Source organism: Lissotriton helveticus, chromosome 10 (genome assembly GCF_964261635.1).
Source record: "Lissotriton helveticus chromosome 10, aLisHel1.1, whole genome shotgun sequence".
Lineage (NCBI taxonomy): Eukaryota > Metazoa > Chordata > Amphibia > Caudata > Salamandridae > Lissotriton > Lissotriton helveticus.
In genome coordinates this window covers 636,883,534-636,910,831 of record NC_136071.1, presented here as the reverse complement: position 1 = coordinate 636,910,831, position 27,298 = coordinate 636,883,534, and the positions used below count along the sequence as shown (strand labels likewise).

Sequence of the window (27,298 nt, the reverse complement as noted above, 5' to 3'; positions counted from 1 at the left end):
ACACCTAAGGTTATCTGCGAGGCAAGGAGACCCATCACACGAAGGTGCTATGTGGCAAAATGGAAGAGGTTCACACATTGGTGCAGCAAGAAGAAACTAAGATCTCACGCACCTGCTGAAAGCAAAACTAAGTTCATCCTCGCTAAGAGAACACCTAGCAGCGATAGTAGCCTACACAAGAGGAGAGACAGGAAAACTCTTCTTTACATCTTGAGTAGTAAAGAGATTCCTGGAAGGGGCAAAAAGGATCGCACCATCTAAGAGGATGCCGCCACCGGCATGGAACCTTAATTTCTGTAGTAGGGGATCTCTGTGTATAGTCATAATCTAGTGAATAGTCCTGCTCATGAGCGTGGACCCCGGAGCAATCAAAAATAATCTCTTAAGCTGTCTAAAAATGCAGTCCTGCACAGACACTTAAGAGAGAATTTAAAGACATATAATGCAGCCTATATCCACAAGCTACACTGTCCAGTACTTCAACTAGACTTTCCACCAAAACCACAAACAGCACAGCTTGCCAAGTTTTCTTCATAGAGAAAAACTTCCCCTTTTACCAAGAAAGCCTCTGGAATGATAGAGAGGAAGGGGAGGACAGACAAGCCCCATAGGCTGCCATTATGTTGCTCAAAAGGGATACCGTGCCTTTAAGAAAACTTTCTAGAACTTTCTCAGTATCCCAGAATGCCCAGCAGGTCCCATTTACTTTCAGTTCTTTTTTCCGGCTCCGGCTAGAAGGACCCTGGAGCATTGAGCTCTCCCTTTTTTGGGTTTGTTATAAGTATTTTTGTACTTTTAAAGTGTTTGAGTGTTAACACTCGACGTGTTTTGGTGCCCGCTTCCACTTCTAGTATTCTGAGCAATCCTTTTTTGTCAAAAATGCCAGCATTGTTTGATAAATGCCTGGAGTGCTCAAGGAAGAAGGCTAAGTCGGACCCACACCCTGTGTGTATTTTGTGCCTCCCTTCTACTCATTTACCTGAGAAGTGAGATTTGCTAGTCCTTCTCCTCCAGGACCCTGAGAGACAAAGATCAGGCTCCAAGGACTGGACGAAAGAAGGCTGCAGAGTCAAGGTGGGTCTGGGCCGGCTGGATCTGCTTCCTCTGCCCATGCTGAGGCCTCTTGGGGGCTCCCCAGCATCAAGAAGGCCAGAAAGTGTCGCCGTTCTCCGTCGACGTCGATACCATCGACGGCGTCGAGAGGCATGACGGCGGTCTGCTCCCCGTCTCCCCAGGGTTCTGGGTCGAGTCGACGTTCGGGCCTCGAGGGGATTGACGAGACCGCCGTCAAGGTCGCCGTCAAAGACTTCGTCGTCATCATCGGCGTCGACACCTCGACGTCGTGAGGATTCCAGACGGCGTCGGCGCTTGCTGTCGAGGCGACACCGTCGTTTGCCCTCGGCGTCGACTCGGCGCTCGCCGTTGAGGCGACACCGCCGTTCGTCGGCGATTGGTGTTGAGAAGGACACGTTCGACGTCAAGGCGCAGATCTTCATCGTCGAGGCGGCGCAGCCCGTCGTCGAGGCATAGGTCGTCGACGTCGAGGAGGCGTTCGCCGCCGAAGAATCGCTCGGCACCTAAGAGGAAGAGATAATCCTCCAGGAGGCGTTCTGGATCCAGGAGTCCTTCCGGATCCTCAGGGGCACGACGGCGACGTCGGTCACCAACAGGGGGCGCTGCCTCTTGGTCACCTACGCCAAGTAAGAAGATGAGGGAGTCACCGGGCTTGGTGTACTCTGCCCCCCCCGCCCCCCAAGCCGAAGTCACCTACTCCTCCTCCTCCACTGCCTAAGGAGCCGCCGCTGCACACTCCTTCGCCACCACCCCCTCCTGTGCCTCCACATGCACCGCCACGGCCTCCGAGGTCGGTCTCACTGACGCACCTCCCTACGCTGCCTAAGGGGGCACCTCGGCCGAGGTCCCTGGTCAGGCCGCCACCGCAGGCTCTGCCGCAAGCAACCGCGGAACGCCCAAGGCCTAAAAGACTTAGATCTCGCTCTGGACGGAGAGGGAGATTGAGGAGTCGCCGTCGCTCATCGACAAGATCCAGACGACACAGTAGGAAGGGTCATTCTAGGTACAGCACGGATTCGTCCAGTGCAAGGGACTATTCGCCAACTCGATCAGAATCCCCTCGGACGAGGGTATCCCCTGTAGACGACGTGGTCTCCTTTCAAGAAGTCTTGTTGAGGGGTGCGAGCAAGCTGGGCATTCAACTGACTGTGCCCACGCCTACGACCTCCGTAATATTTGAGACTCTCCACAAGAAGCACCTATCTAGGCCTCTGTTGCCCTTGGTTCCTGGATTAGTGAAGCCCGCCATGGAGCTCTTCCTCACTCCGGCGGTGACGAAAGCAGCCCCCTCCAGGCTGCAAAAGAAGTACAAGGCTCCTGATGCGGACCCGGCTTTCCTCCGAGTGGATCCAACTCCGGATTCCGTAATCGTGACGGCGGCGAGGAAGCAACACGCCACCACCCTGTCCTCCAATGTGCCTCCGGACAAGGAGAGTCGCTGGTTGGACTCAGCGGGCAGGAAGGTGTGCGTGACGGCCGCTACCTCCATGAAGGCTGCCAATGCATGTGCGCTGTTGGGGTGCTATGATCGGGCGCTGTGGGAGTCCCTCCAACAGTTCACCGACCTCCTCCCACGGGAAAAGGAGGATTTTATGGAAATCCTAAATGAGTGATTGCTGGTGTCGAACCAGCTGATGAGCGCAGCTGCAGACTCGTCACTCCTGACAGCCCACGGGTACTGCCATGGAGTTAACCAGAGGCGCCACGCTTGGCTCAGATTGACGTCGCTGAAGCCTGAAGCTCAGCAGAGGGTGGCCAACCTGCCTTTCTCGGGCGAGACCCTATTCGGGAAACACGATGAGATGGCCCGCATAAAGGCGGAGGACGAGACTCTGACGGCTGTGGGCTTGGAGAAGCCCAAGGACCAGAAGAACTACCGCCCGTTCCAGAGACGGTGCGGGGCACAGGGCAGAGGGCGAGGTCAACAGTCTGGACAGCAGCAGCAACAGTTCCAGAGGAAGCCCTTCCAGAAACGTCAGAGGGGCAGGGGTGGTCAGCAGTCTGCCACCGCGACCAAAGGCCCGGCTGGGTCTAGGCCCTGAGCGATTACTTCCCCGTCATCCGTTACCCACTCCGGTGGGGGGGAAGCGTTCAATATTTTCTGGCAGAGTGGAGAAAAATTACTCCGGACAAGTAGGTGCTGAATATTGTTTGCAATGGATCCAGTCTTCGGTTCACCAGCCCGCCTCCAGCAATTCCACCGGTTTGCTCGCAGTTTCAGCTGCGCGAGCTCCAGGCGGAGGCCGATACCCTGTTAAGGAAAAGGGCGATAGAAGACGTCCCTCTGTCTCAAAGGGGAAGAGGTCTGTACTCACGGTTCTTTCTAGTCTGCAAAAAGGACAAGAACGAGTTCAGGCCTATTCTGGATTTGCGACAAGCAAACAAGTGGATTCGCAGAGAAAAGTTTCGCATGCTGTCATTGCACCAGATTTACCCTCAACTGCAAAAGGGAGACTGGCTGTGCGCAATAGATCTACAGGATGCATACTTCCACGTGCCCATTGCACAGAAACACCGGAAGTTCCTCCGATTCCAAGTCTGAGCCAATCACTATCAATACCCAGTGTTACAGTTCGGGCTGAAGTCAGCGCCCAGGACTTTTTCTAAATGCATGGCAGTGGTAGCGGCACACCTGAGAAAGAATAAGGTGTTTGTCTACCCGTACATGGACGATTGGTTGATCAAGGCATCCTCCTTCTCGGAAGTGCAAGCGCACTTCCAGAAGACGTCTGGTCTATTGAACAAGCTGGGGTTGCACATCAACATGTCGAAGTCTGTCCCAACTCCGGTCCAATGCCTACAGTACTTGGGAGCCACCATCAATACGCTGTCTGTAAGCGTGTCTCCTTCGGAGGAAAGACGTTTTTCACTCCTTCGGAAGGTTCAAGCTCTTATGACCGCTCCATCTAAGACAGTGAGGACAGTGTCTTCTCTACTGGGGTCGATGGCCTCTTGTATCTTCCTCACGCCACACGTACAGCTACACATGAGACCACTGCAGAAGTGTCTGGAGGATCAGTGGGACCAGAGGAGAGGAAACTGGAACGACAGGATACGACTGTCTCTGCATGCTCTACAGTCTCTGAAATGGTGGTGTTCAGCGGAGAATCTCGTCAAGGGGGTTCCCTTCCACAAGGGCATTCCCACTCCGGCTATCGTGACGGATGCTTCTCTCCATGGCTTGGGAGCGCATTCCGGGGAGTTACAGATCCAGGGAACGTGGTCTCAGACGGAGTCCACTTATCAGATCAATTTTCTGGAACGCAGAGCTGTTCACTTGGCGCTGAAGGCCTTTCATCTGTCCTTCCAGACCAACTCTCTTCTTGTACAGACGGACAATACGACCACAATGTATTACCTCAACAAGCAGGGGGGCTCGAGATCGCGCACCCTGTTGCAGGAGGTGCAGGCGATCTGGCACTGGCTTCTTGCCAGAGGACTGACGATAACGGCTACTCATCTACCAGGTGTGCAGAATGTTCAGGCGGACGCACTGAGCAGACTGATCCAGGAAAACCACGAATGGGGCATAAACGACGATGTGCTCGGAGGCGTCTTTGAAAGGTGGGGCACTCCAGACGTGGATCTGTTCGCCACTGCCGAAAACAGCAAATGCCGAAGCTTCGCATCCAGGTACTACCAGCAGGGAACGCTGGGGAATGCGCTATGGATCAACTGGTCAAACAGCTTTCTGTACGCTTTTCCACCCATTCCCCTGATTCCGGCGGTGCTGATCAAGTTGGCCCAGTCCAGGGCGCGGATGATCCTGATTGCCCCGGAATGGCCCAGGCAGTGGTGGTTCACGGACCTGCTTCACCGGTCTCTCCTTCCTCCCATTCGGCTGCCGTGCCGGCAGGACCTTCTCGCGAAGTTCGAGGTGCAGATGGTGCACCGCAATCTCTCGTCTTTCAGTATGGCGGCATGGCTCCTGAGAGTTCAATATGGCCATTTGAATCTCCCTGCAAATTGTATGGACATACTGAAGGAAGCCAAGAGACCTTCCACTAGGACTTCTTATGCGTACAAGTGGAAGAGATTTTGCATCTGGTGCAAGTCCAAGAACTATGATCCGACGACATGTAAGGAAGATGTCATCCTTCCATATCTTCTACATTTGGCACAGTCTGGCCTTAATTTTCATTCCATTTAGGTTCATCTCGCTGAGCTAACTGCCTACAGGAAATGCCCTTCACAGACCTCCTTCTTCCAGATCCCTGTGATCAAAGATTTTTTGGAAGGCTTGAAGAAAGTGTTTCCTCCTGTCCGGCTTCCTTCGCCTTCATGGGAATTGAATGTGGTGCTGTCCAGATTGATGAAGGAACCTTTTGAACCTATTCATAAGGCTTTGTTGCAGCACCTCGTCCTGGAAGGCTGCGTTCCTCGTGGCCATTAAATCGGCCCGCAGGGTGAGTGAAATTCAGGCGTTGTGTTGCCAAGAACCGTATACTGTATTTCATGCTACTAAGGTTGTTATGCGTACTCACACTAAATTTATTCCTAAGGTTATTTCTGATTTCCATATTAACTAGACCATAACTTTACCTACGTTTTTTCAGAATCCTTCCTCTCCAGCGGAAGGGTCTCTACATTCCCTGGATGTCAGGAGGGTGTTGAAATTTTATCTGGATAAAACCAAGGATATTCGTAGGTCAGACCAATTGTTTATCAATTATGGGTCAGTCAGGACAGGTCTTGCCACCTCAAAACAGTCCATTTCGAGGTGGATCGTGTCCTGTATTCAATTGTTATCAAAAGGATAATAAGACCTTAGGGGGTAAACCTAAGGCTCATTCCACCAGGGGCAAAGCTGCCACGACTGCTTTGTTACGTAATGTTCCCATTGCAGAAATCTGCAGGGCAGCCACTTGGAAGTCGGTCCATACCTTTGCTAAGCATTACTGTCTGGACACTGATGCCAGGGCCGACGCTCAGGTTGGGCAGGCTTCGCTGCGAAATCTGTTCGCACAGTAGTGGTGTTGTACTTTTTCTCTCCACCGCCGCTTTGGTGTGGGGATGGGCTTGCCATTCTATTCACTAGATTATGACTATACACAGAGATCCCCTACTATAGAAGGAGTAGTTTCTGTCCTGTAACTCCAGTTCTGTAGTTGGGGTATCTCTGTTATAGTCATAAGTGCCCGCCCTCCTCCCCGGTGGAGACAGATGTTTATGTTCGGAATGCTACATGTCTAGTGTTATACGCCTTCAAAAAGAACTGAAAGTAAATGGGACCTGCTGGGCATTTTGGGATACTGAGAAAGTTCTAGAAAGTTTTCTTAAAGGCACAGTATCTCTTTTGAGCCACATAATGGCAGCCTATGGGGCTTGTCTGTCCTCCCCATCCTCTCTATCATTCCAGAGGCTTTGTTGGTAAAAGGGGAAGTTTTTTTAATGAAGAAAACTTGGCAAGCTGTTTCTGTTAGTGGTTTTGGTGGAATGTCTAGTTGAAGTACTGGACAGTGTAGCTTGTGGATATAGGCTGCATTATATGTATTTAAATTCTCTCTTGTGTCTGTGCAGGACTGCATTTTTAGACCGCTTAAGAGATTATTTTTGATTGCTCCGGGGTCCTCGCTCATGAGCGGGACTATTCACTAAATTATGACTATAACAGAGATACCCCTACTACAGAACTGGAGGTACAGGACAAACTACTCCTTAGTCCGAACAGAGCTTATGAAAGCGCCCTTTGAACCCATCCGTAAGGCCTCCCTACAAATGCTAACAATAAAGACAGCCTTTCTGGTGGCAATCATCTCGCTGCGCAGGGTAAGCGAGCTGCAAGCGCTAACACCGCAAGAACCCTACATTCAAATACACAATGATAGGGTGGTAATGAGAACTGACCCACACTTTATGCCAAAGGTGGTGTCTAGGTTCCACATGAACCAGACAGTACAAATACCAAGCTTCTTTCAGAAACCATCCACTAGCACAGAGAGAGCACTGCACATTCTGGCTTCTAGAAGAGCAGTAATGCATTACATGGAAAGAACGAAGGAGCACAGGAAACAAAGCAGTTCTTTGTGTCCTTCGCAAGCAGTTTCCTGGGTAGACTAGTAACAAAGGGAACCATCGCACGATGGATAGCACAAACTATACAATTCTGCCACGAACAGGCAGGCCAAGAACTACCAGAGGGGGCACGAGCCCACGCTACCAGGAAGAAGGGAGCGACAATAGCCTTCCTGGCTAACACACCCCTTCAAGACATATGCCTGGTGGCAACATGGGCTTCAGTGCACACGTTCACTAAGCACTACTGTGTGGATATACAAATGAACAAGGAAGCCCAAGTAGAACAGAAGGTGCTTCAACATATATTCAACAACCAACGCTCCTCTTCCACTCAGCCGCCACAAACCTAACAAACCACTACAAATTCTATGCACAGCATAGTGAATCCAGAAAGATTCACCCTGCAAAACGAATAGTTTCTCACCGGTCGGTGTAGTTTTGCAGTTTGAAGATCTTTCTGGATTCACTAGCGAACCCACCCACCTCCGCCAGAAAGATGAGGCAGGAGAAGAAGGTGGAGATAAAAAGGACAATATACAACAGACTCCTTAAAAGACAAAGCGGGGAAATCACTTATTTGGAGGAAAAACTAGAAAACCTTGCCAAAGGATTCACAAACCGAACACAAAAACAAGAAAAAAGAATCCGAAGATGGCGCCCAAAAGTGGGAGCTTCCGCAGGAAGCGTGCCGACGTCACAGGAAGTACACCAAAAGGTGGGACGTCGACGCCCACCTGGGCTACAAAAAAAGAAAGAAAAGACTACGATTCCGGACCCAACCACTAGACCGCGGAATAATGAACAGCATAGTGAATCCAGAAAGATCTTCAAGCTGCAAAACTACACCGACTGGTAAGAAACTATTAGTTTGTCTGGTTCTAGCATCCACACTGTATGCTTATGTACCTTCCAGTCTTCCGCTTGACTATCGTTATTACTGTTGTCTTGTTTTGGGGGTGTCTGCTGGTTGCTGTCGGCCCTTTCATATGTTTGTGACAGACTGACTATGTACTGGCGTGTCTTCTGTTTCAAGTACTACTGGCACTCTCTGGCTGTGTGCTTGCATCCTTCCAATGCTGTTGCACATATTTTAGCTTGTGCAGGTTTCAACAGTGCTTCTTTCCACTGTTGTGCATACAGGACCGGTATGCGCTGACTGTCATACCTGTTGCCTCTCTCTGGGTCTTACTTCCGGTCGGCATGGTGAATCCTGCAAGTCGATCAGACCCTAGGTTCAGTTCCACTTCTTTGCGAAGTCAGTCACTTTCCTTTTCACGCCTATATATCTAGTATGTGTTTTCTTTCTCTCACCCGGTATACATGTGAGAAGTTGGCCTGATATGCAGTGCTCACTATTCTAGTGATCACTATGTATCAGTCCAAACAACCCTTATTGATGTTTGGTTGTAAGTCAACCTGATAGACCAGCTATCCTAGTAGCATGGACACGTGCAGTCTTTAGGCTAAACTCTAGAGGGCGTGTTAAGCCAGCTGTTTTACCATCACATATACCCCCTTGAACACCAAGTGAAAGGACACCACACAAGTTGTTATGAAAATAAACGAATATTTATTTATAACAAGACTACCCTGGCTCTTTATGAGACAGGGAGCTAAGCACACAACAAAACTCTTAAAGAAATACTTAAAGTCGCACAATTTACACAAATGCCCGAGGGGCACGAAAAACCATATACACAAGAAGTGGAATGCGAAATTACTAGCAGGTAAGTACTACTCTTATAGACTTTAGAAACGCTAGACCTACAGTGCTGAACCCTTAGATTAGAAGCAGGAGGCCTAGGGACGTCGTGTGCAGAGTGGGAACTCTCACGCGTAAGGCGGGAAAAAGTCTATGGAGGCTAGTAAAAGCAAAGTTAGTGTTCTCGGGCGAACCCGACTAAGTAGAGCTGAACGACAAAGGATCCTGACACTTCGATAGTTAGACTATGCTGGAGCACCGAAATGCTCAGGTTACCTAGCCCAGGGGCTGCGGCTGCATAGGGCTGAAAAGACGTCGGAGATCCTCGTTGCAGTCTATGGAGCCTGAAGAAAGAAGTTGCTGGCAGGCGACCAGTGAAGAAGTTCGTGGTGATCCAAGCCTGGATCGATGAAGATGAAGACCTGTAAGCAGAGGGGACCAAGTTCTGAATCACTAGCCAGTGATTAGGTGGGCACCAGGATGGCACCGGACGAAGTCACCTCGACCAGGTGAGTGGGCGACGCTGGGCTCTGCAGTCTCTCGGACCAGGAGGCGTTGTCGGCGACCAGGATGGAGGGGCGAGCTGTCCCACGAAGGTATCTGCTGTCGACGTCGCTGGACCCAGGTTTGGGGCAACAACTCTTGGCAAATGCAAGCCCACGCGGTGGACTCAAAATGGCGTCTGGAGTGGACCAGGAGGGTCCGGGGTACTCCTCTGTTGGAGGGGAGCAAGGGCCAGTCTGGAGCAACCAGACCAGCGGTGTTGTCGTAGTTCGTCGTCAGAAGGGCCACTAGCCAACGGGCAAGTGACCTGGACAACGCGGTGAGCAGCAAAGAGCAGAAGGGCCCCACGCAGATCTCGTGGATGCAAGGGGGCTGGACTTCGGTGCTGGAGCTGCTCAGGGTTGGGGCTTCTCGTACCCCAAAGCACTCACGTGAGGATCCCTCCGTAGTCGTTGCGGGCAAGCGTCATGCAGTCTTGAAGATGGCCGGTCCCTCGAGGTCTCGTCGCACCCACGGGTCTCAGCTGGGCTGATGATGTAGGTAGAGGTCAGAGGTGCCAGGGAAGCCGGTTCTCGTCGAGCTGGGCAGTCTTGATCCGGCGGAGAGACTTACAGCAGACCGTGATGCTTGGATGGTGCCTGCTGCTGCAGGGTGACTACTCCTTAGTCACAAGGGAGAAATCTTAGGAAGAGTCTTGAGTTCCTTTCGTGGAAAGTAGTTTCAGGATTCAAAGATGATCTAATTTGGAAGGGGGCCTGCTCCTACCTTTATCCTGCAAAAGGGGGCTGGCACGCGACTAAGTCCTGCCCTATGGGTGGGACTAGGAGGGGGGTGGTTACACCCCTCTCCCCAGCCGGACTTTCCCCAGCTCAGGGGCTGGTGTGCCCCTGGAACTGGTTCAGACCGGCCTATGCATAGTGAGCACCGTGGTGCCACTTGCAGTCACCTTCCTCTATAGCCCTGCCTACCTGGGATACACAAAATCCTGTCTGGGACGGTGCTGGCACCGCCCCTGGCAGGAAACCCTTTGTCCTTGCCTCCCGCGCTGGGAGGACTCCCAGCAGCAGGAGGGCAGACTTGTGTCTCGGTGGCAGCATCCATTTTGTGGAAGCTGAGGCTATGTCAGACTTTAACCGGGGTTACAGGTTACATACATGTCGTGTCCCTCTAGAAGGGTGGAATGCTAACCCCGTCGCCAGAATTGGCGAGGGGTTAGTATTCCAATTCGTATGACACCTTACTCGACATGTTTTGATAATGCTATACCAAAGTTAGCATATGACCGCGAGGTACATAATGCACTTAAGAGTATATGGTATAGCGTTATCATGGAACAGCTATTAGGACTTGGTTCCGCAAGCTGCAAACGGGCTCAGCTCATGCCAGAGCACCATTTCACATTATTCCAAGCACTCTGCCTTCAGGATTGTTAAGGCCTGGCATAGGAGTGACTGATAGGAATATATGTGTCCATTTTAGGGTTAGATATAGGAATACTATGTTCGAGGCATGTGGGCTGCTAACATTCATATCTTAGCATTAGATCGCCGCCTAGTGTTGGGTCCGGATGATCGCACATTGTTGTCCTGGAAGAGTCTTCGAAGTATCCTGAGATAGGTGGCTCCTCCCCTGGACTACAGTGCGCATGGGCATCGGCTCCATCCCCAGATTGTTTTTTTCCGCCATTGGGTTCGGATGCGGTCTCAACTTCTCTTTGTCGGAACCGAGTAAAACTGACTTTTTAAGGCCAAAAGGTCTTGTATTTTATAGCGTCGGTATTGTTTGCGCACGGTCTCGAGTTCTTCCAACTCTTGGAGTCGGATTCAGCGGAGTTTTTCACTCTTCGGACGTCGAGGCCTTCTCATCGCGACACGACCGCAACTTTCCAGCATGGAGCGGAGTCCGTTTAAGTACTGTCCGCTCTGTGGGTCTAAGTACCCACATATAGACCTGCACCCGGTCTGTAACAAATGCCTTTCACCGGATCACGACGACGGCAAGTGCAAGGCTTGCGCTCAGTTCCGGTCTAAGAAGACTCTTGAGCTCCGGCGCGCGGTGCGCCTGGAGGCCAGACAAGCGGCCCCGGATCCTGAGAACATCTTCGGCGACCAAGAAGAAGATGAACAGGGTCATCATCTCCAGATATCCCCACCCGAAACGGAGGTCGAGGCGGATCCGGTGGATGACGACGGAGTCGCGGATCAAGGCCTTGAATACGTCGACGAGGTAGGGGACGTCGAAGAGATTTATGGGGCCGCGGAAGATAGCTCAGGGGACGAGCTATGCCCCGAAGGTTTCGAGGATCACGATCGGGTCACGGTATCGCCAGTCGGCCTTACCCAAGACCCCGTGCCGCAAGCCACGGCCCCGCCATCAGGCCCGGCCACGGACATACTTGCTGAGCAGGCCACATCGAAACCGAAACCGAAACCTACGGTGTCGACTACACCTAAAATGGCCGACCCGAAAACGAAACCGAAACTTATGGACTCGGGCGTCCCTAAAATGGCGGCCGGTCCACAGAAAACTACTGCACCCGCAGCCGCATCGGCTCCGTCGACCTCCGGTCCGCAGAAGCCAAAGAAGTCGGTCGATTCCAAAGGGTCAAAATCGGCGCAAGAGGAGGGATCCTCTACAAAGGGTGGTCGGCACGGATCAACCGCGGCGACACCGTCTAAGCACGCCAAGGCCAGCGGCACGGCTCCGGTTACGCCTGGGACTCCGTTAGTCGGTCGCGTAGTGGACACGGAACCGACGCAGGCGCACGGATCGACAGCTGGCACATCTGCGCATCGATCCAAGGACTCTGGGTCAGCGACAACTGCATCGGCGTCCAAACCTAAGAAAGGCCACCATGACGTCGGATCCGAGGGAAAGGTCAAGTCATCCTCGTCGGCGCCAAAAGCCACTGTGAGTGAAGCGTCCCCCATCGCCGCTTCGCTACAGAGAATCAGGGACAAGGCCGCTGCTACGTCGGCTCCGTTGCCGTCGCCTCAGACGCCGAAGGACGCTCCGGCAAAGCCTAAGAGTAAGCTTCTCTTCCTTCTGCCGCCGAAAGAGGCTCCGAAGGCCTTTTCCACGAAATCGACGCCAAAGAAGTCGGATTCTTCTACGGCAGGAGCACCTTCAGGTCGAGAACTCGAATCAGAGGACGATTCTGAGCACTTCATCGACGCCAGCACAGGCAAATTAACCCTATACAAAAGAAGGATCACTTCAGAGCCTCTGGACTCCTATGTCATCCCACTAAAGAAGAAAAGGGTTCCTCAGGACGCTTCTAACCTCATAGAGCCTATCCAGCCTCCTCCTAGAAGAAGCCCTACTCCCTCACCAGAACAATCTGAGGGTGAGGGATATGATGAAGAGGACCAGTACACCTTCCCCATCAATGAACCAGATGCACATCCAGATGCATATGATGACATTGGTGACCAAGGCACCCAGAGTGTGGGGCAAGACCCACAACCTTTCAGTGCACGTGCATCCCCAACAGAGGATTCTGCAGGTTTTCATGCACTAATTGAGAGGGCAGCTGCTAATCATGATGTGGACATGCATGCTGACCCGGTTGAAGAAGACTTTCTCTTTGACACCTTTTCAGTCTCTGAGAGGACTGTAAAGACACTGCCTATGCTCAAGGGAGTCCTCAAACATGCTGCGGACATCTTTAAAGAACCTACCAGGGCGAGACTGGTCAATCCACGTATTGAAAAAAAGTACAGACCAGCACCTGCAGACCCTGCATACATTCGGGGACAGTTGCCGCTAGACTCCCTGGTGGTCGCCAATGCCCGCAAAAGGGCCAACTCCCAAACAACGGGTGAAGCTCCTCCCTCGGATAAGGAGTCCAAGGTGCTAGAGGCAGGAGGCAAAAGAGTGGCTGCACAGGCTGCTAACTTTTGGCGTATTTCTAATACACAAGCACTCTTAGCACGTTACGATAGGGCGCATTATGACACCCTAGAGCAGATTGTACAACACCTGCCTCCACAGTTTCAAGAGGGCACAAAACTGCTTATAGAGGAAGGCAAATTGATCTCCAACGCAGCCATCAAGTGTGCACTTGACGCCGCAGACACAGCAGCTAGGGCGATCAACACTAGCGTCATGCTGAGACGACAGGCTTGGCTCCGCATATCTGGGTTTAAACCCGATATTCAGACAACCATCCTTAATCAGCCAGTCAATCCTGATCGACTGTTTGGTCCAGATGTTGACACCACCCTCAAAGATAAAAAAGGACACAGAAACTGCTAAGTCCATGGGGGCCCTACAGTCACAACAGTTTCGTGGCAATAATTTTCGTCGCTCAGGTGCACGTGGAGTCACCAGAGGACAAGTGGGTCAACAATCGCAATTCTCAAGAGGTGGAGCACAATCCTCGTTCACAAAACAGAACAAGGGAGGTTACAGAAATAACAGCAACAGAGGTCGCGGCAGAGGAAACAACAACTCCCGCTCCTCTACCCCAAGCAAACAGTGACTCTCTGTCACTGCCCCCCGACCACTTAACACCTGTCGGGGGGAGACTGCAGCAGTTCCTGCCCGTCTGGAGAAACATCACCACAGACAGGTGGGTGCGACAACTAGTCCAGTATGGTTATTGCCTAGAGTTGAAATCCACTCCACCCAACATCCCGCCAAGGCAAAGGCCTATGTCCGCAGAGCACTTGCACTTATTGCAGCAGGAAGTAGTGGTGATGCTGCAAAAAGGCGCAATCGAGCTCGTGCCGGTGGAGGAGGAAGGCACAGGGGTATATTCCCTGTACTTCCTTATTCCAAAGAAGGACGGATCTCTCAGACCCATTCTAGATCTACGTCCCCTCAACCTGTACATACTATCAGAATATTTCCATATGCTTACACTGCAACAGATTCTTCCCTTGTTAAACCAAGGGGACTTCTTAGCAACCTTGGATCTCAAGGATGCTTATTTCCACATTCCACTACACCCGTCCCACAGGAAATACCTCAGGTTCACTATTCAAGGCAAGCATTACCAGTTCAAGGTCCTACCCTTCGGAGTCACCACAGCCCCAAGGGTGTTTACCAAATGTCTGGCGACAGTAGCAGCGCACCTCAGGAGGCAGAACATCCATGTCTACCCCTACCTGGACGACTGGCTCGTTCAAGCCAAGTCGGAACAACAGTGCGCCGCGGACATGTCGACCACCATTCACCTCCTTCACAATCTAGGTTTCTCGTTGAACTACCCAAAGTCGCATCTTCAGCCGGCACATGTCCGGCAGTTTCTAGGTGCGACGATCAATACCCTGACGGCCATGGCTCAGCCAAACCAAGTCAGGATAGACAGCATGCAGTCTCTAATCCAGAAGTTCAGACCACAACACTCGCTTCCAGCTAGAGTGTTCATGCAGTAGATAGGCATGATGGCCTCCTGCATCTTCATAGTCCCTCACGCACGGTTACATATGCGCCCGCTCCAGGAGTGCTTAGCAAATCAGTGGACACAGGCTCAGGGACAATTGACAGACCTAGTGTTGGTTACCAGTCGGGCATACGACTCTCTGCATTGGTGGACTCCACACAACCTTTGCAAGGGCCGACTGTTCCAAGAGCCAGTGCCACAGATTATCCTGACAACGGACGCATCTCTCCAGGGATGGGGAGCTCATCTGCTCACTTACACTTTGCAGGGACTATGGACGACGCAGCAACAAAAGATGCACATCAACTATCTGGAACTGATGGCAATCTTCATGGCGATCAAGTCCTTCATTGTACATCTGTGCAACAAGGTAGTGTTAGTCCGGACGGACAACATGACCGCGATGTACTACATTCAAAAGCAGGGAGGCACCCACTCGCCACAGCTGTCTCATCTGGCTCAGAGCATGTGGAAGTGGGCCATTCAGAGGAACATTTTCCTCATGGCAGAACACCTCCCGGGAAAGGACAATCAGATGGCGGATCTGCTCAGCAGGTACAGCCATCAAATGCACGAGTGGGAGATACACCCATCTGTCCTCCACCCGTACTTCCAGCAGTGGGGTCATCCGGAGATAGACCTGTTTGCAACAAAAGAAAACGCAAAATGCCAACACTTTGCCGCCAGGTTCCCTCACCCACAGTCGCAGGGGAATGCGATATGGATGAACTGGTCAGGCAAATTTGCGTACGCTTTTCCGCCAGCCCCTCTGATACCGCTGGTGGCAAGAAAGCTAAGGCAGCACGCAATGACTCTCATCCTAGTTGCTCCAACGTGGGCGCGCCAAGCATGGTACACCACGTTCCTCGAACTCTCAGTGGTACCGCATCAAAGACTGCGCCTCACACCCAGACTTTTGACGCAGAACCATGGAGAAATTCAGCATCCAGATCCGCAACAGCTCAACCTGGCGATCTGGCTCTTGAAGTCCTAGAGTTTGGTTACCTTAACCTACCTCCGGAATGCATGGACATCATCAAGGAGGCAAGGAAGCCAACTACCAGAGCATGCTATGCTGCGAAATGGAAGTGTTTTGTCATTTACTGTACAGCCAATGACATCAACCCGCTAGATGCATCTATCCCTGACATCATTTGCTACCTGTTGCATCTTTACAAGTGCAATCTAGCGTACACTTCCATTCGGATACATCTATCCGCCATAGCGGCTTATCTTCAGAACAGGCAGCATCTCTCTGTCTTCAGAGTGCCTGCCATTAAAGCCTTTCTTGAAGGCCTGAAACGAGTCATTCCCCCAAGAACACCACCAGCTCCGGTGTGGAACCTCAATGTGGTCCTCACCAGACTGATGGGACCACCTTTTGAGCCACTGCACTCATGTGAACTCCAGTTCCTAACGTGGAAAGTGGCTTTCCTAATAGCTATTACGTCACTGAGGCGTGTTAGTGAGCTACAAGCGCTCACAATCCAAGAGCCATTCATTCAGATTCATCCAAATAGGGTAGTGCTACGCACTAACCCCAAATTCCTTCCGAAGGTGGTGTCACAGTTTCATCTCAACCAAACTATTGACTTGCCGGCATTCTTTCAAAACCCACAAACGGTGGCGGAAAGAATGCTCCATACCTTAGATGTACGGAGGGCGTTGATGTACTACATAGACAGGACACAACCCTTTAGAAAGACAAAACAACTTTTTGTTGCCTTCGCACCACAACACAAAGGCAACCCTATTTCCAAAGCAGGAATAGCCAGGTGGATTGTTAAGTGCATCCAGATATGTTATCAAAAGGCCAAGCGCACTTTAACGATACCCCCAAGGGCGCACTCAACACGCAAATTGGGGGCATCCATGGCTTTCCTAGGGAACATTCCTTTAGAGGATATTTGCAGAGCAGCCACGTGGGTTACACCACATACCTTTACAAAACACTACTGTGTTGATGTACATTCCAAGCAGCAGGCTGCTGTAGGACAAGCTGTTCTCAAAACACTTTTTCAGGTTTCTGCAGCTGGCACGGGCAACCGCCGCTGATGGAGGGACTGCTATGTATTCTATGCTAAGATATGAATTTAGCAGCCCACATGCCTCGAACTGAATATGCTACTTACCAGTATGCATCTGTTCTTGGCATGTAGGGCTGCTAACATTCATATCGCCCACCCTCCTCCCCGGTGCCTGTCGCAGCTGCAGATATACTATTGTATTCAATCATTAGCATGGACATCCTTTACACTTTTCACTCCATCTTCTGCCACAATGGCGAAAAACAATCTGGGGATGGAGCCGATGCCCATGCGCACTGTAGTCCAGGGGAGGAGCCACCTATCTCAGGATACTTCGAAGACTCTTCCAGGACAACAATGTGCGATCATCCGGACCCAACACTAGGCGGCGATCTAATGCTAAGATATGAATGTTAGCAGCCCTACATGCCAAGAACAGATGCATACTGGTAAGTAGCATATTCAATCTACAGCAAAGGGTGTGTACACCACCTTGCCCCAGCTGTCAAGCAGCCAGTTGTGTCTGATTTAGTTAGTCAACCCAGGGGTGGCATAATACATGCTGCAGCCCCTGGGAGACTTCTGGGTACACCTCTGCCCTGGTTACAGGGACACAAGAGAGGGCCCAGTGCCAATTCAGTACCTGGGTACAATTTGGAGGAGAGAGAACAGCTAGGCTGTGGGTCTGATTAGCAGGCCCACAGCCAGGGAAAGTCGTAAACCAGTGAAGCAAAAAGCAAAAATCTCGGGTGATCATAGGATTGCAGACCCTACTCTCCTACAACATACTTGGATATTCATGCTGTTCTCGGACAGCTTGTGGTGCCTTTGCCTCCCCATGTTTTCCGCTCTTTTATGAGCTTAATGGTCTGGTGTGGCTGCGCTGGCTTGTGGCCCCAAGTTTCGTCACCTTGTTGACTGCTACGTTCCCTCGATAACTTGATGGGGTTCACTCGCAGACCTGCCTTCTCTGTGGATATGGCTTTGGTATACCATGTTAAGGAATCTGTGGCTAGATGTCCATCAGTTGAACGAGTTACTTCCCTTCAGTAACGATGTATCTGGTAGTGACGCAGTTTAGCCACAGATTCCTTAACGCCCGCCCGTCCTCCCCGTTGGGAGAGGACCTTGTCAGGTTGAGTTTTCTATAGTCTCCTCCCGGGTGCCTTGACCTTTCTACGGGTTGACGTTTTCACTTCACTCCGACACAAAATGTTCATTCTGTTTTCATTGCTCTACTCCGCCCATTCACGTGATTTGGCGGTGTGCTCATATGTCATGTCCTTTCCAACCCTGTGCCTGGATTGTACTGTGTGGGATCTATTAAGGTTTTTTCCTGCTCTCCTCTTCTCCGTCGCCTTGGGGTCTCTTACCACCCCTGCGACCCATTCAAGTCTATGGGCTCTGCCACATTCTATGGGTCTCTTATTGGGGTTACGACGTCTTTCTGGTGACGTCTTCTGGTGAAATTGTCCTTGATCCTATGTTGTGGCTTGTTGTCCTTAACTGTTATACATTATAATTGCAGACTTTGTCATCTGCCATGCTGTTTTTTCACATCTTCATCTACCTCCACAGGTGGGTTGGCCTTCACATTTGTGGGGTTGCTTCTCAGAGCGGTGGTCTGCTTCGTTCCTTTTACTAGTTTTCAGGATACAGTGTTTGGCACTGTCCTTTATGATTGTATTTTTCTTCATTTTTGCACACTGTTCCCATATTCTCTGTTTTTGGAGGTTGCTCCGCATTGTGGCGTGGGAAGTTTCTCAGACGAAAACTGACAGTGCGCCGCGAGGGGTGTATTTGGCTCCGATGACGTCTCCCTCTGTGGACGACGTCAGGGTGGAGCCGTGCGGCACCGCCCCCCGGCGCGCAAAGGTGCTGCTGCGGAAAGTTTTCCGGATCCAGTCTGACGCCTTGGGATATTCTAAGTTAAGGAATCTGCGGCTAGACTGTGTCTCTACCAGATACTTAGTTACCGAAGGTAAGTAACTCTTTCTTTAAACCCGTTTTGTTACAGTGACTATCAGTTTGCTTGATGAAGCTGCTTCAATCAGTCACTCACATTGATTGATTTCATGGTGTATGCTTCCTTCTGTAATGTGTTGTATCTGCAGGATTTATGCTGTTGTGTGCTTTTTACTTGTATTAACATGCCACACAATTATTTTGCAGTCTTATTAGCACCAATGCAGTTATCTGCTGTTTTGAAACATGCCTGTAGGTGATTAAGCTAAATGTTCACTTAAAAATAATCATAATGTTTTAAATGCATCACCTTTTTCACACAGGACATGGGAACGGTGGTTCTGGGAAAGCTGGAATCTGGGTCTATTTGTAAAGGACAGCAGTTGGTTATGATGCCAAATAAGGTATGGCAATTGTATAATATCACCACAACTGTGTATTTGGAGCTGCCCTTTATTTACGGAAGCATTTTTTTAGAGTAAGCACCTTGAAACAGCACTGCTTGTTTTCCTAGTGGAGTGGTGTGGCTCACTGGTTAGAGGCGGCAGACCCGGAAGCAGAGAACGGCCCGGGACCAGGGTTCAACTCCCGACGCGGCAGAGTCGTGGACCAGGGTCAGCGGACTCGACAATTCTCACCTCGGGGCCTACTCTAACCAGGGATCACACTCGGCAACTCTGGGCATTAAGCTTGCCTCATCTCTACAACGGCCCCCCACAGACGCCGGGGATGCCTGGTTTCACCTTGGAGATACCCAGAAGGGACCATCTCACAGGGAAAGCCAGGACTGGTTCCCCAGTGATCTTCAGCACCGGGACGCTTACGGGCAGCCGTGCGCTTTAATAGTCCCACACATTTACACATTTACATTTACAATGTGATGTTGATCAACATGTCATGGTGTGGAAGAAGCATACTATTTTAATTTGCTGTTCTGGTCTGTGTAGCTGAACATTTCCTGTCACTATGAAGTTAGTTAAAGAACCTTCAAAAGGTGGTAGCACATAACATGTATCTGGATCAAAGCTGAAGAAAGTTTAGCAGCAATACTTTTTTCTGTTTAAAACACCATCTACTTCTCTTGCTTGAGTGAAGATGCTTTAAGGGGGAGTGATATTGTATCTATAGTTGGTGTGTGGGTGAGGGTTATTTGGGGTGTCAGAAGAGGCTCGCATGTTGCACAGGGTTGCTCCTTTTGCGATAGTGCAAGCACATTTGTGGTTTTGCACAGAATTTTGCTCATCCACAAACAAATATATGCTGTGTTCGATGGGGGGTCCACACTTTTGACAGAAGTATAGATCTGGAACGTGTGTGGGTTAAAGAATTGGCAGGAGACACTTAACTAACCATCACAAAGCGATGACAATGGTCTTACTCCGGCAAGTCAAACAAGAAGACCTGGTTGTCTTTGGGAGATTTAGGCTTCCCAGTTTATATGGTTTATTGATCTGTTCATAGGAAGTACATCTACATCAACTGTGCATATTTTTTGATCATGCGTAGGTGGTTTTGAAGTTGAAGCTGTCACTGTGAGCTCAGTGGATACTACTTTTGTTTTTTCCTTCAGAGGCCCTACTTGACTTGGATTTCGAAACCTGAGTTGGGGATGCTGCAGTAGAATGTATACATAACATTGTGGTTGCAATTTCTAGTAAATGTCTTAGCGGACATCTTAAAGGCCTAGATTCCGGGGTGTTTGAATTGGTAAATACTCATGTACCTGAAAATCAATCGCCTGTAGCTTAGACCATTTAAAGACCAGTCTGGCAGTTAGACATGCACCTCTTCTGATCATGATGGGCTGCTTGATTGGATTCACTTGACTCTACAGGCACCAAGTGAGCTCACTGAATGCACATTTAAAGAGACACGTTAGTATTAGATTCCTTACCTTAGAATATCCCCAGGCGTCAGACTGGATCCGGAAACTTTTGCGTAGCAGTACCCTTGCGCGTCGGTAGGCGTCGTCTGCGGCTCCGCGTCCGTCGTGGGCGCCGTGATGTCGTCGGAGTACTTAGACGCCGCCTCCGCGTGCTGACGTCCGTTCTTCTTTTTTCCGCGCCATCAAGCGCAGATCTGGGAAAAGCAGTAACCCTAGTCAATTTTTGACTAACTTTTTGGACCTTTTTGATCATTTTTCAAAGTCTTCTCGACTCCGATCGGTGCCGTAGGGATGCCTGGCTTTAAACACTGCGAGGATTGCGACCGCACGATGTCGGTCACGGACCCTCACCACCTGTGTCTAACGTGTCTAGGCGTCGACCACGACGACAAGGCCTGCTCCGACTGTCGGGCCCTATCTTCGAAAGCCAGGCGGGAGCGGTCCTGCAGGCGACTCGAACTCCGGCAGTCGGTCCCGCACCGCGAGAGGTCCCGATCCCATGGGAGGTCGAGGGACAGGTCGCGGGCTCGGAGCCACCACAGTTCCGAGAGTAGGCCGCACTCCTCCGGGTTGAAGTCGTCGTCAGGTAAGAAGCACAAGAAGTCCAAGCGGCGTCATCGCTCTTCGGACTCCCCCGACGCTCGCGCGATGCGGCTAGGGGGGGGGGGGGGGGGGGGGGATTGGGTGACACCACCCACACGGCTCCGTCGGAGTCGCGGGCGCCGCATCCAGCCCCATACCCTACGGTCCCTGGGCTAAACGCGGCGCCGGAGGAGATCCAGCGCTTCCTCATGGCCATGAGGAACCTCTCTCCTCCGACGGGCTTCCCGGCGCCTTCGGGCCCAGCGGACCTGTCTGGGGCCTCTAGTGGGTCGGGGGCTTCGACGCCGCCGACGCCTTCGGGCCCGGCGCCGCTAGGCCCCATTCTCCCGACGCCGCCGGCTCCTTTGGGCCCGGCGCCGCAGGGTTCAGCGGCCCCGGTGCATTCGGGCCCGGCGCCGCGGGACGCCGCTGGACCTTCTTCGGGATCTGGATCGTCGCCGGTGGACCTTACGACCTCCCTGGCGTCGGACCATCGGGTGTCGCCTCCGATACCGTCCTCGGGCGGGGCCGTCCCCGGTTCCACCTTCGTTCCTGTTCAGACGTCGGGACGGCCCGATGGGCGCCGCTCCAGACGTCGTTTGGAGAGTTTCACTTCTATGAACAGGCCCCATTGATTGAAAACCCTGAGCATCAGGAGATGGGTGAAGAGGAGGATTGGGAGGGGTCTGAGGACCCTCTGACCCGAGAGTGTCCGTCTCATGAGGACTGGGCAGGAGACCTTGGGGAGGCCAGTGGTCTGGACACCTCTCCAGACACTGGTTTTGTCTCCCCTCCTACCGTGGCTTCGGAGGAGGGGGCAACATATAGTGTGGTGTTTATGAGGGCTGCCAGGCCTTGGGCCTTGAGCTCCCCGTCGCGGCCGTGAGGACTAACCTCCTCACTGAGGTCCTTAAACCGCAGTCCAGCTCGGCCGAGCCTCTGCTGCCTTTTAATGAGGCCATGACCGACGTTCTTCTGGGCACTTGGTCCAAGCCCGCTACGGGTTCGCCCGTAGATAGGAACGTGGCCAGACGCCACCGCCCAGCCCCGGGCGACCCATGTTTTCTGTCCACCCACCCCACCCCCGAGAGCCTGGTCATCCAGGCCTCTAATTCCCAGACCGCGTTCCCGTCGGCTCCGCCGGACAGGGAATCCAAGAGGTATGAGCAGTATGGTAAAAAGATCTTCTCATCCCTTAGTCTGGGACTGCGGTCTTATAACACCGCGTGCCTCTTGGGTCGTTACTCCCACTCTCTGTGGGATACGGTTGCGGAAGTGCTGCCAGAGTGTACGTTGGAGGTACGGGCCAAACTCGGCCAAGCCCTTGTGGAGGGCCGGGATGCAGCCAAGTATTCCATCTGGTGTGGGCTGGATACCACCGACTCACTAGGTAGAGCGATGGCAACGACGGTGGCGGTCAGGCTGCCTGGCTGACGTCCGCCAACTTTTCGGCAGATGTCCAGAACACACTCATGGACATGCCGTTCGATGGCCGTCACCTCTTTGGCGACAAAGCAGACCATGCGCTCGAGCGCTTTAAGGACTCCAGGGCTATGGCCAAGTCCTTGGGCCTTTCGGCCCCGCGCCAGCAATCTGCTGCTTTTCACTCCTTTCGTGGCCACGGAAGGGGTGCACCCACACGTGCCGCTAGCCACGCTCCGCAGGGCAGTACCCAACGCGGCGGCGGCCGTGGGAATCGCCATCCGGGCGGTAGGGGTCAACGGCGAGGTCAGTTCACACCTTCCCCCGCAGCATCCGCCTCAAAACCCTCCTAGTCCGTGCTTTCAGGCCCATGTGACGCCAGTGGGGGGCAGGGTTCGCCATCACCACCTCTACTGGCGCACTGTCCCTTCGGACAGGTGGGTGCTGCAAATCGTCCGAAGGGGCTACTCCCTCCCCTTCGAGGCGACTCCTCCAGCCATGCCAGCTCAGAACCGCCGTGTATCGGGGTATCACTTGCGACTTCTGCAAGAGGAAGTTACGGCCCTCTTGGCCAAGGGGGCCATCGAGCGCGTTCCTGGGCCAGAAGTAGGGTGTGGTTGCTACTCCCACTACTTTCTGGTACCCAAGAAGGGCAAGGGGGGCCTACGCCCTACCTTGGATCTACGGAACGTCAACGGCTTCCTCCGAAAGGAGAAGTTAAAGATGCTGACACTGGCTCAGGTCTTAGCTGCCCTGGACCCAGGAGACTGGATGGTAGCGTTGGACTTGCAGGACGCTTATTTCCACATCCCCGTCCTGCCGGCCCACCGGCGCTACCTGCGGTTCATGGTTGGCCATTAGCATTTTTAGTTTACCGTGCTCCCCTTCGGCCTTACCAGCGCCCCACGGGTGTTCACAAAGGTGATGGCGGAGGTCGCAGCTCATCTGCGCAGGGGGTTTCAGTCTTCCCCTACCTCGACGACTGGTTGTTGAAGGCGGGCTCGCCCCAGACAGTCGTCAGCGACCTCCAGACTACGGCAGATCTCCTGCACCAGCTGGGGTTCTCCATCAATGTGCCAAAGTCACACCTGTGCCCCTCTCAGAAGCTCCTCTTCATCGGAGCGGTTCTGGACTCGGCGCAGTTTCGGGTTTATCCACACGAACAGCGGGTCTGGGATGTTCAGGCTCTGATTCCCATCTTTCAGCCGTTATCCCGGGTCTCGGTCAGGTTGACGCTGCGGATTCTGGGGCTGATGGCCTCCTGCATCCTTCTGGTGCATCACGCCAGGTGGCGGATGCGGGCTCTGCAGTGGGACCCGAAGTTTCAGTGGGCCCAGCATCAAGGCAACCTGTCCGACCACGTCCTGATCTCGGAGGGCACTGGGAGACAGCTGCAGTGGTGGCTCACGGATCGCGATTGGGTCAGCGGCAGACACCTCTCCCTTCCCCAACCGGAGCACGTAGTTGTGACGGACGCGTCCCTCCAGGGCTGGGGAGGCCACATGGGAGAGACGGAGATCAGAGGACTCTGGTCTCCGGCGGAGGCCCGGCTCCACATCAACCTTCTGGAGTTGCGGTCGATTCGTCTAGCACTGAAGGCATTCCTCCCCTCTGTCCGGGGGAGTGTAGTGCAGGTGTTCACGGACAACACCACCGCCATGTGGTACTGCAACAAACAGGGCGGGGTGGGGTCGTGGACCCTTTGCCAGGAGGCTCTGCGCCTTTGGCAATGGCTGGAACGCCAGGGCGTGACCCTGGTGGCTCAACACTTGGCAGGTTCTCTGAACGCCAGGGCGGACGAGCTCAGCCGTCGGTGCATGATGGATCACGAATGGCGTCTGAACTCGGACGTGGCGCAAGGCCACTTTCAGCAATGGGGAGAGCCTTGGTTAGATCTATTCGCCACCGAAGAGAACGCGCAATGTCATCTGTTCTGCGCGTTGGAATTTCCAAGGCGGCACTCGCTCGGAGACGCTTTTCGTCGCGAGTGGAGTTGCTGTCTGTTGTAAGCCTTTCCGCCTATACCACTTCTGCCCAGAGTGCTGAAGAAGTTCAATCGCGACCGGGCCCAAGTCATCCTTGTGGCTCCGGACTGGGCGAGAAGGTACTGGTATCCAGAGCTACTCAGTATGTCAGTCGATCCCCCGGTTCGTCTGCCTCTTCAGGAGGACCTTCTGTCGCAGCAGCAGGGGACGGTCCTCCACCCGAACCTGTTCAGGCTCCACCTCCATGCTTGGAGATTGAGCGGCGACAGTTGAGGCCATTTGACTTGCCTCCTAAAGTCTGTAACGTCATTCTGGCAGCCAGGCGTCCCTCCACAAAGTCGGTATACGCCTGCAGGTGGAACAGATTTGTGGCATGGTGCACCGCAAAGGCTGTGGATCCTCTTGCTGCCCCTCTTTATGAGGTTCTTCTCTTCCTTCTTTCTCTTGCCCAGCAGGGCTCTGCTCTGGGCACTATCAAGGGCTACCTTTCTGCCCTTTCAGCCTTTCTCAGGCTACCTGATCAACCTTCTTTGTTCAAGTCCCCTATTGTAAATAGATTTCTTAAGGGCATCACACACACGTTTCCTCCTGTTCCGTTTGTGATGCCTTAGTGGGACTTGAACTTAGTTCTTACGTTTCTGATGTGCGCTCCCTTTGAGCCACTTCACAACTGTCCTCTTCGCATTCTGACTCTAAAGACCGCTTTCCTGGTTGCCATCACCTCTGCCAGGAGAGTGAGTGAGCTCCAGGCCCTTTCTTGCACTCCACCTTTCCTTTCTGTCCATCCGGACAAAGTGGTGCTGCGTACCAAACCTTCCTTCCTGCCCAAGGTTGTCACGGCCTTCCACATCGGGCAGTCTATCACTTTGCCTACCTTCTTTCCGCCACCGCATCCCTCTAAAGAGGAAGAGCGGCTCCACCGTCTGGACCCAAAACGTGCGCTCTCATTTTACTTGGATCGCACACGCCAGTTCCGGGTGGATGACCAACTCTTTGTTGGTTACGTGGGCGCTAAGAAGGGGAAAGCTGTGCACAAGAGGACCATCTCCCGGTGGATCATCTTGTGTATCCAGGCATGCTACTCTTTGGCTAGAAAGGAGCCCCCTGCTGGATTGCGGGCTCATTCTACCCGAGCCACGGCGACTACCACTGCCCTGGGCAGGGGAGTGCCCTTACAAGACATCTGTCAGGCAGCTACGTGGGCATCGCTGCACACGTTTGCAAGACACTACAGCCTGGACAGCCAAGTCCGGAGGGATGGCTTCTTTGGCCGTTCCGTCCTCCAGGACTTTCTGGTGTGATTATTGGTTCGCAGACCCACCACCGGGGTTGGTATTGCTGGGGTATCTATTCTAAGGTAAGGAATCTAATACTATTGTGTCTCTTTCAGATGCACAAGTTACTACTTGTGTAACGATATATCTGTAAGAGACATTAGTTAGTATTCGATTCCTTACCGACTCACCCATCCTCCCCGTTCTGCGAACCGATATCTAGGGTTAGGTTTATCCCCTTTCAGGGCCCTAGTTTCAATGGCACCAGTGTTGGTTTTTAACATGGCTCTGCGTTTCTGGCGCGGAAAAGCTGTGTCTAAGAACTGACGTCAGCACGCGGAGGCGGCGTCTAAGTACTCCGACGTCATCACGACGCCTACGACGGACGCGGAGCCGCAGACGACGCCTACCGACGCGTAAGGGTGCTGCTACGCAAAAGTTTCCGGATCCAGTCTGACGCCCGGGGATATTCTAAGGTAAGGAATCTAATACTAACTAATGTCTCTTACAGATATATCGTTACACAAGTAGTAACTTGTGCTTCAGTGCAATAGATACAGTTGGTGCAATATGCCACACAATCTTAACACAATAATAGCATTGTGCCCTATGGGAATTTTAAGTAAATGCAATATTAATTTTGCAGGGTGAATCTTTCTGGATTTACTATGCGTGCATTATTCCGCGGTCTAGTGGTTGGGTCCGGAATCGTAGTCTTTTCTTTCTTTCTTTCTTTTTTTTTTTTTTGTAGCTCAGGTGGGTGTCGACGTCCCACCTTTTGGTGTACTTACTGTGACGTCGGCACGCTTCCTGCGGAAGCTCCAACCCTTGGTCGCCATCTTCAGATTCTTTTTTCCGCTGTTGGGTCTGGATCGTCAGAGAGGCTCCAGAGTTTTTTGGAAGAAAGAAGAGGAAAAAGACTAAATTTTCACAGAAAAGATCACCAAGCCGGGATTACGAAGGAGAACTTCGAGATCTTCGACGTCCAACTGAGAATGCGCACACAGGGGGCCCCATGAGCGCAGGAATGGACAAGACACAGTTTAAATTCTGCCATAACTGCCACCACAAATACGCGCAGAAGGACCAGCACCCGATCTGCAACCTCTGCCTGCTGGTCGACCATGAGAGCAAGGATTGAAACGCCTTCTCCGCCCTCTCCCCGAAAAACAATTAGGGTTAGAGAGAGAGACAGAGGAGAGCCAACTACAACATGCAAGGCAAGGGCCATCCTCCGTCGCTCCGGGACCTAGACCTCTCCAGCGACAAAGAGGACAACATCGCTGAGGGATCAGATGACTACACTGTCGTAGACCGATAAGAAAACGTCTAAAGAGGTAGGAGAGACGTCGACCCCTAAACCCTCGACAGAGCCTCGAAGGCCTGAACCAGACTCTCGAAAAACAGTCTAAGTCCTCAAAGGGAGCACTGGCGCCGAAAAGTCCAGCGGCCGTAGCTGCATCCAAGGACA

The 27,298-nt window shown here is 52.4% G+C and overlaps 1 protein-coding gene across 2 annotated transcripts in view; it reads left to right on the top strand.

The window, feature by feature from the left end:
- The window catches only part of GSPT1 (G1 to S phase transition 1), a 548,341-nt gene that overhangs the window by 320,006 nt on the left and 201,037 nt on the right, over nucleotides 1-27,298 (top strand). For both annotated transcript variants that reach the window (XM_078663168.1, XM_078663169.1), the window contains exon 11: nucleotides 19,003-19,083. In XM_078663168.1, coding sequence (XP_078519294.1) covers nucleotides 19,003-19,083 — 81 coding nt within the window. The remainder of the gene's footprint in view (nucleotides 1-19,002; nucleotides 19,084-27,298) is intronic.